Consider the following 17,153-nt stretch of genomic DNA (forward strand, 5'->3'; position numbering starts at 1 on the left):
ATATGATGGTGACTTCTCTGGGCTTCCTGAACTTCTTAACTTTTAGCCATGTTGATGGTTCCACAGTGTGCTTGGCTGTGGACTGTTTCCAGGGAAAGCCCCCCTCAGCAACTTGGAAACCCAGAGCTTTGTGCAGTGGGGGGCTATTGTCTGACAGCATGGGCTTGACATGACCATGTCGGGAAATGTAGGGCCAGGCTACAAGGTTGGGGGGTGGCAGGTGGGGAGAGGGAATGAGAGAGAGAAGGCCAGTCAGTCCACTGGTTTGGAATCTTACCAGCTGGCGTGTTTCTTTCATGAGTCTCCTTTGTGCTTTTTACCTGAAAGAATCAAATTTTAATGATGGGCTGTTGGGTTCTCATGAATTATTTGTAATCCAGATTTCCCTCAGTCTGTAGATGTGGGCTTACGTTTCTAAAACCTTCATGTGTGTGTGTGTGTGTGTGTGTGTGTGTGTGTGTGTGTGTGTGTGTGTGTGTGTACACTAATGAGGCCTATATTGTGAGCGAGTCTCTGAAGACTTTTTGCACCTAAGGAAAAAGAGCTGTGTCAGTGTAGAGGCGCCCCTGCACCCAAGAGCTGTGACCTTGTTGTTAATGCTGGCTGTCACCTGGCTAGGAATGGAGTTCAACCCCACCGGGGAGCCAGGCGCTTGGCCTTCCTGTATGATGGTATCACTGTCAAGGCCTGGCCCCAGTAGGCTCTTGCTCCCCACCACTTCCCACCTCCCTGTCTTAGGTTGGATTTGATCATCCATCTTGTCTGTTTTCATCTAGACTATAGAGATTTTTATTGAGTCGAATGGAGAGACCAGGGCTGGAACCAGAAGACACCTTAAGGTTACTTGGTGGGATCTTTGGGGTCCGGGTCTGTGTGGGGTCACAGTCAGAAGCATTCAGAGCCTCACGGTATAAATGTGAGAGGCAGCTGGGGTTAGAGAGGCCTGAGTTGGGTCCACTGAGAGAACACAGGAGCTCCATAAAACCTGGCTCCCAGCCCAGGTCTTCAATGGACACAGGTTCTTAACATCACTTGTACTGGGCTGCTATAGGTTCAAAGCTGTGGCTTCCCTCATGCAGCACTGGGGACCCTGTGCCAAACCCCAAATGCTATGGAAGAAATTACTCTCTCCAATAGTTGTTCAAGCTGGAGAACCACCGGTGTAGGAAAGCAGAGATCCACTGCAGCTGAGCTTAGACAATCATCTCTGGGAAGGTTTTTCAGAATTTTCCCCTTTGAAGTTGCTTAGCTCCCAGCTGCAGAGTTTCACATGGGACTTCTTTGGGGTCCAGCCTGCAATTGAGGATTTGGAAGAGCTCACCAGAGATTGTTCAGTGTGGAAAGCATGTGCAAGCACCAGCATGCTCCTGGGGTGTGTGTGTGTGTGTGTGTGTGTGTGTGTGTGTGTGTGTGTGTGTGTGTGTGTGTGTGTGTGTGTGTGTGTGTGTGTGTGTGTGTGTGTGTGTGTGTGTGTGTGTGTGTGTGTGTGTGTGTGTGTGTGTTTCTGTGTCGGTGTTTTGGACCTCATATGTAACTCTCCTGCCTCTTGGAGATGGTGGCTTCAAACTGCCAGACTCTAGAGATAAAGGCTTTTTCCTAGTCAAAATGTGTATTCACTCTGCGATTTGTACTAAAGATTGCTTTAATACCCTATTTGTTGAGCCAAATGTAGGCACTCACATAGCACAAATACGAACTCCTAAATCCTAGAAGGCTTTCCTGCCATATGCCACCTGGCAGGCATTATCGTAATCATCTCTTTGTTACCCACATGAACGAAGGACTAGTGTGGCCTTGGTAATTGAGCACCAGCCCCTTAAACATCCTGTGAGCTACTGCCAGCTCTGCTTCCCCAACCAAGAACCAAGAAGCCCTCTAAAGCACCAAGTACCAGCAGATTTCAGCTTCCTATGGAGGTGCTACTGTGGATAACCATAGCTAGAAATGTGAACCACAGAGCAAGGGAGAGGATGCTGAATTGTATTTCCCATTTCTGAACGAAGAAGTCGGTTTCATCCATGAGAGGTCTGAACCCAAAGCAGATGAAGGACAAGGGATTCAGTTGTTGAACCTGAGAGTCAGTTATGTTGTAACGGACACTATATGAGATCCAGGAAGTGGTAAATCCAGGTTCTAGAGGATCTTCTGTCATGACCTGTGTTAATGGACATGAGTCAGGCTTTCTCCCTTCCAGTGAGTCTCAACCTGTGGCCCCACCATTACCATTTACTCCACCTGAAAAATGGTTAGACATTCAGATTCTCTTTGCTTTTCTCTTCCCTTCTTTTTCTTTCTTTTCTTTTCTTCTCCCCATCCCCCGTTCTTCGCTCCCTCCTTCTGTCCCTTCCTCCCTCCTTCCCTCCCTCTTCTTTCGTTGGCAATACTTAAGTTTGAATTCAGGGCCTTAAACTTGCTAGGCAGGTGCTCTATCATTTGAGCCCTTTTTGCTTTTAATCATGTTTCAAATAAGTTTTTGCCTGGGCCTTCTATACCACTCTTGTAGCTGTGATGACAAGTGCATACCATGGTACCCGACTTGTTAGTTGAGATCGATTCTTCTAACTTTTTGCCCTGGCTGTTCCTGAACCATGCGTGACCCTCTCATCATTCTGTGCAGAGTATCTGGGGTTAGAGACATATACCACCACTCCCATCCAGAGCAGCTAAGATGACAGGCGCCATTCATGGCCTTTAAAGATACAAATTCTTGATCTCACTTCAGGCTTAAATAAACTAGACATTCTGGAAGCAGTTATAACTTTCCCTTGGATGGATGGTTGGAGTAAGTCAGTCTTGGATGATGGTTGGAATAAGTCAGCCAGAAAACTGGCATGTAGGTGACAGAAGAGATCCCGATGCATAGGACTCACACACCAAACGACTTCAGATGCTGGCTGGAACACAATCCATGGCCTCCCATCTTCCACTCCCACAGCCTCCCTCCGGTGCCCTGGAATGGGACATAGCTATTCCCCTTCCCCAGTGAGCTGTCCATTCTGATTCACAGAGCCTGACATCCACAGGACCCAAGAATGGTGTCTTAGAAGGATGTACACAGGCTTTGCAGTAAAAGTAGGGGGACATTTTAAGCCATTTATCTAAGCTCTTGCAACTTCCATTCCAAGACAGGTGGAAAAAATAGCATGGATACAGAAAGGAAAATAAATCTGTACCCAAAGCAGCTCATAAATAAGGAAGGAGTGGCAGAGCCTTGGCTGGGTCTCAGAGTATTTTTGTCACTGTACAGAAGCTTCCAGATATTTCAGCCTGTAATCCTTTTTTCTTAACTACAATTGTAAATAACGACAAAAGACCCACAAACAACAACAACAACAACAGCCAAGAAAAGTAACCAAAACACTCATTTGAAGGAGAGAGGAGGGGCTGGAAGAATGAGAGCCAGAATCAGAAAGAGATGAAACATAGCTCATTCCCAACTAGAAAAGGTTAGTTTAGTTTTATATAAAAATGCACTGATGTTTCATAATCTACATCAAAAGCAATTTTCAAATTGGCTTTTGTGTGGCAAGAGCCTGTTTGCTGGAGACAGTTAGGACATGGTTCATTGCAAATATGAAGGACTTTGGTCTGGTGTCTGGTGTTTGTGGCGGGGGGGGGGGGAGGGTTGGGAGGGCAGCAGAGAAATTACAGCTTTGATTAGAAAGGACAGATCTAGGCTTACTCTGCATGACACAATGCTGTTGACTGAGCAGCTCAAACTGAGCTAGAACTTGAGTCTGATGTTTGTTTGAAATTTGCTGGGAATTCCAACTGGTCAATCAGATGCTACAAAATTCTGCTTCAAAATCTGCACTCTGAGTTTACCCTCTGATTATGATTCCTGCTGGTTTTATATACATTAAGCAGCTTTGAAATTTTGAATGAGCTACAGGAACTCCAAAATGGCTCAGTTTTCTATCTTTCTTCTTTCTTTCTTCTTTTCTTTTTTCTTTCTTTCTTTCTTTCTTTCTTTCTTTCTTTCTTTCTTTCTTTCTTTCTTTCTTTCTTCCTTTCTTTCTTCCTTCCTTCCTTTCTTTCTTCCTTTCTTCCTTTCTTTCCTTTTTTGGTCAGTCGTGGGACTTGAACTCTGGGCTTGGGCGCTGTCCCTCAGCTCTTCAGCTCAAGGCGAGCACTCTATCACTTGAGCCACAGCACAACTTCCGGTTTTCTAGTGGTTTTATGGAGATAAGAGTCTCATGGACTTTCATGCCTGGGCTGGCTTTGTCAGATCTCAGCCTCCTCAGTAGCTAGGATTATAGGCGTGAGCCACCGGTGCCTGGCTGGCTCAGTTTTCTTGTTGGGAAAGGAAGAGAAAGTTCATGTTGACCCTGGAAGCATTTGATGAGGCCTAAGGGTTCGAATATGCAAGACACTTTACATAATACCTGCCACATCATAGACACAATTTTAGTAGCTCCACTTACTAACTTGAGGATGAGGACCTTACACATCAATTAAAGGGGGCCTTCTGCATCTGTGGGTTTCTCACCCACAGATTCAACCAGCTAGGGATTGAAAAGTATTTGAAAGGAATTCCATCTGGACTGAAGGTGTACAGGTTCTTTGCTTGCCATCATTCATTCCTTCAACTGTACAGTATAACAGCTACCTACACAGCACTCATGTTATATTGGACATCCATTGGGAATCTAGCAAAGGTGTAGAGAACATGGTGGAATTGAAACCCCTTGCTACAACTTCTTAAAGATAATTAAGAATAAAAAGTAAAGTATGTGGAGGATGTGTGCAGATGCTTTGCTATTATAGAGAAGGCACTTGAGCATCATGAGATTTTGATAATGGATGCAGGATCCTGGATCCATTTCTCCACAGATCCTAGGGCACTGCACTATGGTTTTCTTTTTCCTCCTTTTCGAAATTGTTACCACAAAGGTGATAGACAGATGAGTTACGGTTACATGGGTCAAGTGATAAGTACATTTCTTTTGGGACATTGTCACCCCTTCCTTTGCTCTTTCCCGTTTTTCCCTTCCATCCCCATCCACAGGTTGGAAGAATGAGAGCCAGAATCAGAAAGAGACGGAACATAGCTCATTCCCAACTAGAAAAGGTTAGTTTAGTTTTATATAAAAATGCACTGATGTTTCATAATCCACATCAAAAGCAATTTTCAAATTGGCTTTTGTGTGGCAAGAGCCTATTTGCTGGAGACAGTTAGGACATGGTTCGTTGCAAATGTGAAGGACTTTGGTCTGGTGTCTGGTGTTTGTGGCGGGGGGGGGAGGGTTGGGGGAGCATAGTGTCTAGTGAGTACCACTGCCCCATTTGTTCACCTTTTGTCCCTCTATTTCTGTGCTCTCCACTTACCCTCCCAAATAAAGAAACAAGACAAAAAGGAAAGAAAACAAAAAAGCAACAAAATACCTCTTGTTTCCATTTTCTAGGGGTCACATCGATAAATATGATTTTATATGATCAGATATACATAGGCATTGTGCCTTTGAGTTCCTCTCCCCTAAGAATATCCTCCTTTGGTCTTGCTGTATTTTAATGTTTACAGTCCTGTAGCTATGTTGGTTTTTAACTGGAAGGATCTTTGGAGAACAGTTGTAACTTCTTTGATCACCCAGGTGCCCAAGGATGGGTGTGATTGATGCAAAGTGTCTTCACTGGGGATTGTAGATGCTAAACTCAAACAAGTTTGATGATGGCTGAGCCATGGGGATTTTACATGGTCATCTTCATCTACCTAGTGTTTTAGAGAGTTGTTGGAATTAGATTCAGAGAAATGTATTTTTCTCCCCTCATTTCCATGTGTATTTATTTTGGGATTACATTGATAAATCGATACTAGCAGGAGGTCTGAAATAAATGTCACGGTTTTCTCTTTTATGTCTGACGCCCTTTCCTTTACTGGCTGGCCTGTGCTTCGGGATGGCTCGTATTGATTAGCTGATGTCAAATAAACTTTTGTCCGTCTATGAAAGTCCAATGTTGGCAGTGCCAAAATAAAATAAATGCATCTGGCTTGTCATACTGGTAGGAAGGGGAAAAGTAGGGACAGGAGATGGATGGTTGAAATGCATTGTCTACAGAAGTCCTGTGTACTTGTTCACAGACAAGTAGGGAGGGCCGGGAGCTGGTGAACTTGGTTTCCTCGTCAGTCATGTGGATACCACAAGAGGACCAGGTGGCTGCGTTATTCTGAGTCTTCACACATGTCAGGTTCTCTGCAGTGGAAGCCCTCAGAAAGGCAACTTTTCTATGTCACTTAGGTTCATGAAAATCTCATGCCTCCAAGTACCAGTGTGTATACAATGGGAGAAATTCCACTAAACTCTACTAAATCACTCTGCCTAGGAGATCATTTAAGTACAAATGGCTCTTGTGGTGAATTCTCTGGTTGTCCATTTCCAATAATGGATATTGTTTCCCCTGTTACCGCTATAGTATAGGAGTTGGTCCTTCACCACAGTGAATGAGGCATGTCAAACCCAGCTGAACCACAGTGTGACACACTGTATGAGACACACCGTATGATTTATGCCTCTCTCTCTCTCTCTCTCTCTCTCTCTCTCTCTCTCTCTCTCTCTCTCTCTCTCTCTCTCTCTCGTCATAGTATTTGAGTATTCTAAAAACTTTCCAACATTTTAATAAATGAATGAGGAGGAAATGTTAAAATGTAACACATTGTACTCAGTACTTTGGTACTGTTTGGATGTGGTGAACTTGTGTGGTTTTGAAGCAGGAGCTGTGGCCTGGAGCTGTCATTTATCAGCTCATAAGCAAGTTTTCAAATCAGCTTTAGGAAAATAGTTTAGGTGTACACTTTAATAATATAGCAAAGTGTGGGTGGTTTGAACCTTACATAAGAAGGCCTTCCTGTACACAAATAAGAAAAAAAATGCTGTTAGACTAGAATTTATCCCAGCATAAAAGAAAAGGAGGTGGGGAGGGAGGAAAGGAGGGAAAAGAACTCAAAGTGATTATTAAAAATGTAACCAAGAGTCAAAATGAAAATATGCAAGTTTTCCAGATTGTGAGGTGAAAGCAGTTGTCATTAATAATCGTTGAACAGTTTAAAAATATTTTTACACTGACAAATGTCATGTGTGATTTTCTCATGTATAGTATATGTTGAAATAAATAAACATTGTGGAATAGTTAAATCTACTTAATTAACACATGCTTAATCTCACATGGCTGTTATTTTTGTAGTGAAATTCGATACCTCCCCACCCCCAGCTCCTATTCAGCATAGAGCTAGAATTACAAGTCAGAGCAATTAGACAAAAGAAAGAAATGACAGTCATGTACACAGGAAAGAAGGAAATCAGGTTATTTGTAGATGATGCACTTTTATGTACAGAAAAATCCTAATGATGTCACCAAATACATGGTGAGAACTACTAGATAAATTCAGCAAACTTAGATACAAGTCCAATATGATAAAACACTGAAACAAGGACACAGGATGACCCATTGCAACCTTGATAACCACAATACAGTATATTGGAAATGAACTTTACAACTTTGGGGGGAGGAGAGGAGTGAGGGAGTTGGGAGAGGGAAGGGATAGTGGGAGAACAACAAGGGAGGGGGTAACAATGCTCAACAAGAAATGTACTCATTACCTTACTCATATAACTGTAACCCCTCTGTACATCTGTACAAGAAAATAAAATTGAAAAAAATGTGTAGCATTTCTACCTACAGTCCTCAACAACAAATTGCCTTTGACTCTGTGCAACACTGAGAATTGAACCAGTGCCTTGGGCATGCTAGGCACACTGTTCTACCACTAAGCTACATCCTCAGCCTTTGTTCTGCTGGCACAGGTTGTCATGATATGGAGCTCCCCATCCGTCTGCCTCAGTCTCCCACACGCTGGGCTTACAGGAATATACCACAGCACCCCACTTGGATGTTCTTTTCATGTGTTCAACAGGAAAAAAAATGGAAAACATCACTTCCTCTCAATCATTCACTGTTCAGATCTGCTTTTTAGTGCAGTGTTTGGTGTGACTGAGCTGTTTGTTGCCCGAAGAGCTGTCATAGTGTTCATTGATCAATTAATGTCATGCATACACAAATATTTGTCTGAGCCAGGCCTGCTCTTTGGTTAGGCACATTGGTAACATTGGGCCATATGTGGAGTCCATCATGCCAGACACAATCCTCAGAAACATGCTAGTGTCAGCAGACTACACAGGTCAGACATGAGCGCAGTGCCTGTAGAGGCCTGGGGACTGTGTCTCCAAGACAGTTTACAAAGCCGATGGATAGGCGTGGCCAGACCGACCTTCATGCATAAGCTTGAGGATGGGTCAGATCCGGGAGTAATGGCTCCCTTCAGTCAGCTCCTGAAATGGATGCAGAGTCACTCCAGCCCAGATATTTCTCGCCCTGTGCCACTGGCTTCACTTCAATGCAGCTGCCAGAGATTGAACTTGCGTGTTATTTTCTTTTCCTTGAAATGTGACGTGACTAAGGATGATCCTGTGTTTCGATCTTTAACTGGGTTTCCAGCCCTGGGTTATAAAAAGTGATTTAGCTGAGCCCACAGAGCTTGAAGAAGTTCCTCTGCCAATCCCAATAGGTTGACATAGTTGGTCATTGGGAACTTAACCTTCAGTCTTGAGGTGGGCAAGGTGCACCTCCACTGTCTTCCCCCCTGCTGTGATTGGCAAAGACTGCTGAAGAATTAACTTCACTTAGTACTTGATTTTTTATTGCAGAATCATGTCAACCCTGCCATGGACTTCACCCAGACTCCTCCTGGGATGCTGGCTCTTGACAACATGCTGTACTTCGCCAAACATCACCAAGATGCGTATATTCGGGTAAGCAAGCCCTGCTTCCTGCTAGAGTTCTAATCTCACACCTACAGGTACAGAGGTATTTGCTTTAGATGTGCAACTCCAGAGTTTTTGTCCCCATCCAACTAAAAAAAAATTTAAATTTACCATAGTTGATCTGGTAGTATATAACAGGGATTTTTTTAAGCTTTTGGATTTCTCCCTTCAGTGATGTTTAGAAAATTTTGTTGATATCAGGAAAATCTTTTAGATAGATTGCTATTGAGTTATGAAGAAAAAAAGACATTTTAAATAACCAGGAAAAGAAACGAAGTGTTTACCAAAAATGTGCACAACCTTGGATTTCATGGAGAGCTCTTTAGACATATTAAAGTTAGAAAGAAGGCTCCAGTTCTTTCTAGCATGAGGTATTCTTCTATGTCTCGTGCTAAAAATGCAACCAAGTAAATAAAAAGCAAGAGGAAAATGGGAGAGGTGGGACGAGAGAAACTTCCCATATTTCCTAGCAGAGTAGTCACACTCCACTGACCAAGTTGTCTTACTGGTGTGGGGCAGGAGAAAGGGGAGGCCATTGCTGCTCCTGTGAAATAGCAGATCCTTCCTATGGACTGGGTGGCCCCCTGCGGGGAGGGCAAAGCATGAGTGTGGAGCCTCGGGTGCCAGTGACATAGAAGGCTTGTCCAGCAGGTGGCACAGCTGGGAGCCTGAGATTCATGATGCTGCCTCTTCTCTGCCTTCTGGGAGAAGAGCCAGGATGCAGAATGGATCCGAGTGAGATCCGGGAGGGGGAGACACAGATGGAACAAGGGCACTGCCTCATGGACGAGCTACCCTCATAATTCTGTAGAAATGTAGGAAGCATTTGATGAATGCATTGCCCCCAAATTAGAATCTGAGCTCAAAATCAGATTTGCTCATTCCAGCATGAACTCTGACATTGTCTCCTGCTCGGTTCTTTGTGGTACTGGCTTCCTAGAGATCAAAGTTTAAGACTTGAACTGTCCCTGACTCATTGCCTCAACCTGGGCAATTCCTCTTGTCTGGAATATTGGGAGACTTGAAGGCTTGAAGCTAGGACCACATTTCCCCAGTGGCATGTTTGAAACTTGGTGGGCATTATTTTTTTTGGGGGGGGGCTACCATATCTAGCAGGGAATTAATGGTTACAATCTGTAATACAGGGGATCACCATGCAATGTCTGTGTGTGTGTGTGTGTGTGTGTGTGTGTGTGTGTGTGTGTGTATCTACCTAAGTAGACAGGTAAACTGACTATATTTTCTCTCTCCCTCCCAGCTTATCCCATTCTACAAGTTATCATTGTGTGTAGCTGAATTGTGTGCTATTGCCAGTAGCATGTCTAATTTTACTAGCAAAATTGAAGTTCAAACCTACAAGGGACTTGCTGTTGTGAGGCTACAGTTAGCCGCATGGTAAGGCAAGGTCCCCCTGTCCATGTGTTCTCCCATGCACCTGGGTCCTGCCTGTTCTCAGATATTCTCTTCATCCTAGTCCTCACAGCACCTGTGATTGCCCACAGCTGGCCCAATGGAAGAAGGGCAGTTTGGCTTTCCTGCATTTAGTGGCATCTCTCGCCTGACCTGGCTGGTATCCCTGTTGGGTGAGCTTTCTCTGGTGTCTGCCACTTTGGAAGAGCAAGAAGAGGAGCAGTATATGCAAATGACTGTGCACCTAGAGACCAAGGACAGATGGTAACTCCTGAGAAACCTGACGAAAAGGAGACTTCGGGCTGTGTCCATTGTATGCAAGGGTGACAACAGAGAAAACCCCAAGGGACACAGCCAGTTGTCCCACCACAGCAGAGCTGACAGCTTGCAAAGACTAGAAATTAGTCCCACTTGTGTTGGCTCCATTGTCCAGTAAGTGAATAGGTGCTTACAGAATTGAAGCATGTTGATGAAGTCAAGTACTAGAATTTTTACTGTATACTTCTTTATTTGCATACTCAATTTAGAGATTGGCCTCTCACTGCATTTCCCAGGAGGATCCTGATGTAGTTGGCTCAAGTGATCCTCATGCCTCAGCCTCCCCAGTAACTGGGACTCGGGGCCTGCACCCCTGCTCCCAGCTCCCTTCATGTAGCTTTACGGATGAGGAAATGGAGGTGTGAGAAACATCTTGTCATTCTGCAATGCCTCATATCTGAAGACATGATAAACATTCTGAGATAGATCAGACTGTTTATATTACCTAAAGTTTATTTACATCCAATGACTCTTAGCTATCCTAGCCTGTGAATGCAGTCCTGGCTTCTGATGGTGCCGTGGAAGTGAGTGTTATGCCTAGGTTGCAGGACCCCCACCAAGAAGACCACCGAGAGTCAACTTTACAGCTGTTTTGAGGTTGTATTTAGGCGGGCTGCAGCTCGGACCTCATCCTACACTCTGACACAGCGGAGCCTAGGAGAGCCCCAAGTTAAGGATTTGCAGGTCTTATAAAGGCATACAACCAGGTGGTTTAGCACCACGTGTTGCTCTGCTCTGAAACGAGCAACAAATGGTCACTGCCTCAAGGACTTTAACCCTTCAGTGAGCATTCGCATGTTTCCAGTTATTTTCTCCCTCCCTCCCAGCTTATCCCATTCTACAAGTTAGAATGAGACACTTCAGCTCAAACATGGCATCTGTCTGGAGCTTATCATCATACAATTAGAGGTACCGATAACTGTTGTCTTAGGACAGAATTCCTTAAGGTACCTTCAGACAGTGTAGTTGAGTGAATGAGAACACAGGGTGATCATGAAAGTTGCCCATCAAATGCCTAGAAAAGCTGGGGTCATCCTCCAATCCCTGCTGTACAAATGCAGTAGAAGGCAATGTCACAGGAGCACCATGGCCTGACCTTTAAAAAACAAGTAATTGATTTTATTGTATTGTACAGATGCTGTACAGAGGGGTTACAGTTACATGAGTAAGGTAATGAGTACATTTCTTGTTGAGCATTGTTACCCCCTCCCTTGTTGTTCTCCCACTATCCTTTTCCTCCTCCACCTCCCTCACTCCTCCTCCCACCCTGAAGTTTTAACATTCATTTCCAATATACTGTCTTGTGGGGATCATTGTTGCAATGGGTCCTCTGATGTCCTTGCTTCAATGTTTTGTTATTCCCCTTACCCTCCCCAAAGTAGAGAAATGTATATACAAGATTCAGGGTACCAAAATCAAATGCAGTGACAACAGGGGAAGAACATAGAAAGGAAACCAAAAGATCACATAGTACTTTAAAATTACAACAAAGAAACATCACTTTTGCCCATATCTTGGGGTTCATTTCACTTAACACCATTTTATATGGTCATATGTTCATAGCTTTTGAGGTTTTCAGCTCACCTGATAAAATTATCCTAGATGTATAGTAATTATTTCAAATAAGGGAAACCATGAGACTTATATTTCTTTGGGTCTGGCTTACTCCACTTAATATGATTTTTCCAAGTCTTTCCATTTCCTAATAAATGGGGTTGTGCCATTCTTATTGATGGAATAAAATTCCATTTTATATGTATATATGATTACATATATGTGTGTTTATACATACATATATGTGTGTGTGTGTGTATATATATATATATATATATATATATATATATATATATATATATATATATATATACCACATTTTCTTAATCCACTCATCTACTGAGGGGCACCTGGGTTGGTTCCATATCTCAGCTTTGGTGACTAATGCTGCAATAAACATATTTGTGCTGGTAGCTTTACTATGGCCTTGTTTGTGATCATTTAGGTAAATGCCCAGAAGTGGGATCCTCATATATTACCCTGCCACGGAATGGCCTGGCCTTTTCCTGTATTTTCTGACTCAGTCTTTGTACTGATTCACTGAAGGGGCAACTGAGACTCAGAAGGTAAGAGACTTCACAAGGAAGTGGTTGGACTTTCCTTGTCTATAACAAGTGACTGAGAGAAACTGTTTCAAGGAGGAAAGGTGTGTTTTGGCTGGCTTCCAGCCTCTTCAGTCCAGGCTCGGTTGTGATAGGCTTGTGGTGAGTCAGACATCATAGCATCAGGAGTGAGCAATGGCAGAGGCTGCTTTCCTCATGCAGCCAAAGCAGGCTGCCAGTACAGGGAGGGTGGGCAGACATGCCCCTAGTGACCTATTGTACTAGGACAGAACTGCTTCTTAGGTTTCAGTACCTCCCCAGCCAGGTCCACAAGCAAAGGACCAAGTCTGCATTTCCTACTCAATCACAAACTGATAGAAGCTCTGCAATTCACCTCAGTTGCCTTTCTTCAGCCCTCACGCTGTGTGCATTCTCCCCGGCCATGCTGGAAGCACACAGAAACAAGTACAGACCACCAGTGGTACTGTCGGCACCTTGTCACAGTCCTCACATGCCGTAGGGAAGATGTGTTGCCTGCACTTACTCCCAAACCCTAGTCCCTCCTAATTCAGTGGCTGTGTTTAAATTTTGTAAAAGTGTGCATTCAGAGTTTGTTCAAGACCAACTCATGTGAATATCCAGTATAGAAGTAGTGACAAAAACACCTGTATCTAGGTCCTCAGGATGCTGTGGAAGGACGATCTCAGGCCTGTGCTCTGCCTGGTTCTTCAGGACTTGCGAAAATGGCCACCTCAGCCATGCCTACAGACAGGTGCTGACATGCTGACACAGGTGTGGATGTGGTTGGGCAGCTTCCTGCAAAGAGAAGAATGACCTGTCAGTGCCCTGGTTGGGGAATATTTGCATCTGTAAATATTCCTGAGTGATGCCACAGAGGAGCCCCTTCAGTGAGCCCAGGCCTGGCTCTGTGGGACTGGATGGCATCAGTTGCCGTACACACTCAGATCATGAATGGACCAGATCCTTCCTTTAGGACAGAATTTACCTAGGAAAATGTTCTCGCTATTGCACAGGCACACATCACAGCTCTTCCCTACTATCCGGAGAGAAACAACCCACAGAAAGGGGTCACAATTTGGAGAATTGACGTTTTTCCTACTTGGATTGTAGGTTTTCAGGAGCTCTCATGTGAGTTTCAGTGGGAAACAGAATGGAAACAAAGGGGTCTGCTTTGGACCCAAGAGTTGGTATTTTCTGGCATGATTGGGTTGAGAGAGTCATGAGAATGTGAGTAGAAGAACACTAAGAATTCTTCCTCACCAACTGTTCACACTGCGATGAAGAAGTTTGCACCAATTGCAGGTGGTACTTGGATTGCCTGTCTTCCCTGTGTGAACCCCTGGAAGGATCAGTAAAATGCCAGGTAAAAAGTCCTGACCAGCCTGGTACTGGTGGCTTTGCTTCCTTCTGAAGTTCTCGCTATCCAGGTGGTTGAGCTCTCAAGACTCCATTTGAACCCTGTGCCTACAGGAAAGTCCAGGAGACTGTTATTTCCAAATCAACACCAAAAGAGCCATATGTGGAGCTGTATTGAAGTGATAGAGAGCACTAACCTAACCTTCAGTACATAGGCTTAGAGACAGTGCCCAGACCCTGAGATCAAGGCCCAGAATGATCACAGAAGAAAAGGCCTGAATGACTAACTTGTTTCCACAAAAGTTATTGAGTCCATTCTGCTATCCGGGGCCAAATATGTCAAGAGCAGATGGCAGCAAAGTTGGAAACACAGTTCACAATGGCCTGCAGTGTGATGGACATTTGGATGTCACTGAGTGACCTCATTGATCCACCGCTGCAAGGAAGGAAGCTGGGTGCACAGTGAGGCCATGTCTGTAGAAGGTGGGCCAGCCTCCCCACCTGCTCCCCACCATGCGCTGTCTAAAATGAGGCTTACTCTAGTCATTTTGCAATCTACTAACCTGGCTTGAGGAGAAAGGGCCTGGTTTCCAGAAAACAGACATTTAAGCTTCCATTTCAAATCTTGATCCCTGGAGAATGTACCAAATAGAGGTGTCACGGAGGTCATTTTCCAGAAAGAGCAAGATCTGTTTGTGCAGAAGTTCTCGGGGCAGGTCTCTGAGAAGGGACTGGCTGCAGAAAGGAAGCATGTCCTGCACTGCCTGGTGCTGGCAGAGGGGGTCGAGAGCTGCTGCTGTTTGGAGAAGTAGGAGAGGAAGCGGTGGGCACCGCCAGCACTGCATCACAGTTGGATGTTCTCAGCTGCTTGCCTCCATTCTTACCATTAAACATGTTGGAGAAAGAGGATGAGGATCTTGTTTTTTTTAATCCAGCTAGACAGTCTATGTCACTTAATTGAAGAGTTAAGTCCGTTAATGTTGAGAGATAGGACTGAGAGGTATTTGGGAGTTCCTGCCATGTCATCCACCTTCTTGGGGGCTGCAGCTACTGGGTTCCTCCTATGGTTCTTGGATTCTCAGTTTGGGTGCGGTTTCTTGGCCTTTATTGTGGTCTTGTTGGTTTTCTATGTGTAGGACATCTTTAAGAATCTTTTGTAGGGGTGGTTTGGTGGAGATATATTGTTTCAATTTTTCTTTGCTATGGAAGGAGAGTTATGAAGGAGAGTTTAGCTGCGTACAGTATTCTTGGTTGATAGTTGTTTGTCTTTAGGGCATGGCATACATCATTCCAGGCTCTTCTTGCTTTGATTGTCTCTGCTGAGAAGTCTGAGGTGATTCTAATTGGTTTCCCTTTATAGGTGATTAATCTTTTTTCCTTGACAGCTTTAAGGATCTTTTCCTTGGTTTGAATTGATCCTGTGTGGATTATACTATGACCGTGGGATGTCCTATTCTGGTCTGGTCTATTTGGGGTTCGAAAAGCTTCTTGTATCTGAATAGGCCTATCTTTTTGCATGTTTGGGAAGTTCTCTGCTAGGATCCTGTTAAACAAATTTCCTAGACCATTAACTTCTGTTTCTAGATGCTCCTCTACACCCATTATCCTCAATTAGGCCTTCTGATGGTGTCTTCCAAGTGTTGGATAGATCTATCATATTTCTTGGACTTGTCTTGGATGGTTGTATGTTCTTTCTCTATAATATCTAGGCTGTCTTCAATCCCAGAGATTCGATCTTCTGCATGGTCTAACCTGCTGTCAAGACTTTCTACTTTGTTTTTTATTTCTTTTCCTTCTAATTGGTCAGCTTTGATGGCTTCAAATTCTTTGTTGAAGCTTTGTTTTAGATCTTGTATGAGCTTCTTTACTTCCTTAATTTGGTGTTCAGTGTTTATTCTCAAATCACTTAGTTGATTGGTTATGGTTTCCTTGGACTCCCATTCCTTCTGTTGGGTTCCATTCAGCATTCCCTTTGTGGTCTCCCTGACTTCCTTCAGCTCTTTGTTAATGGATTCCATGAATGCCTTTAGTGATCTTTGTGTATTCTCATCCTGTTTTCTCAATTCCTGTATTACTCTTTGCTTAGCTTCCTCACGTTCAGGCCATTCCTGTAGTTCCTTTGAGTGTTCTCAGCCTGCTCACACCATTCCTGCCTTTCTCTTTGAGTGTTCTCAAGCTGCTCTCGCAAATCCTCACGCTCATGATATTCCTGTATAAACCTTTGGTTTGCCTCCTCTCTCTCCCTATCACGTTCATACAGAGTCCTTTGTATGTTTTCAATCTTTTCATTTACATGTTTGCCAGCAGTGTTTATAGAGCTATTTGGGAACTCTCCTCTGGATCATTCATTTTCTGTTCTGTCCCCTGATTATCATGAGTGGGAGTTGAGATACCCGGACTTGCCATTTTTCTTGTGTTTTTCCGGCTTACTCTGCCCATTTGGGATGAAAATAACACCAGTTTTGCGCTAGAATAGTATCTTAAGGTAAGCATCAACCAAAGTCTGTATTTGCACAGTCAATAGTCTGCAGATACAATCTAGTTCGACAGATAAATCTATTCAACATCAAACAACTATATATTAATGGGCTACAAAGAATGGGCAAAGAAGAATTTGGCAAACCAGAAATTATTAGGTTTAGGGAGAGATGTGGGTAAAAATAGGAATAGAGAGATGTGGGAAGGCACAGGGAGAGTTAACTAAGTCCTACTCTCAAAGCTTAAAAATTGTACATGTTTGAAAATGAAATATTCAGAGAAGAACGTGGATATAATGAGAAAAGGGGAGGGATATAAAGGAGATGTGAAAAACTTAAAAATAAAACTACTTAAAATATTATATAGGTATAAAGAGGTAGTACTGCTATTAAGAAATTTAAGTCTAAGGTTTTGAATTGAGTAATAAATTTCTGGATTAAGTGTGTACCTCCCCCACAGCATAACCCGTGCTTTCACTGTATTTGATGTCGGTATAATTTGTGGAGGGGAAGGGGAAAACCAAGTCATTTAAATAGGGATATAGGTGGACCCATGGCAACAATGAGAAGTACAAGTCGTTATGTCGAAAACGAATGTTACAACTTTGGTGGGGAGGCAGGGAGGATTGGGTGGGGCAGGCGGGGGGGAGGATGGGAAA

The 17,153-nt window shown here is 43.7% G+C and overlaps 1 protein-coding gene across 10 annotated transcripts in view; it reads left to right on the forward strand.

The window, feature by feature from the left end:
* LOC138818924 (engulfment and cell motility protein 1-like) overlaps positions 1 to 12,517 on the forward strand; it is a 67,507-nt gene extending 54,990 nt beyond the window's left edge. For 3 of the 10 annotated variants that reach the window (XM_070010062.1, XM_070010055.1, XM_070010057.1), the window contains 2 exons: positions 8,700 to 8,804; positions 10,291 to 10,644. In XM_070010062.1, coding sequence (XP_069866163.1) covers positions 8,700 to 8,804; positions 10,291 to 10,308 — 123 coding nt within the window. In that variant the 3' untranslated portion in view covers positions 10,309 to 10,644. Of the gene's footprint in view, positions 1 to 8,699; positions 8,805 to 9,467; positions 9,632 to 10,074 lie in introns of all 10 variants that reach the window. The other 7 variants (XR_011369268.1, XR_011369269.1, XM_070010060.1 and 4 more) reach the window with 6 other exon arrangements.
* Positions 12,518 to 17,153: the final 4,636 nt, after the last annotated feature.

This window comes from Dipodomys merriami, unplaced genomic scaffold (assembly GCF_024711535.1).
Source record: "Dipodomys merriami isolate MVZ:Mamm:240054 unplaced genomic scaffold, mDipMer1.0.p SCAF_795, whole genome shotgun sequence".
Classification (NCBI taxonomy): domain Eukaryota; kingdom Metazoa; phylum Chordata; class Mammalia; order Rodentia; family Heteromyidae; genus Dipodomys; species Dipodomys merriami.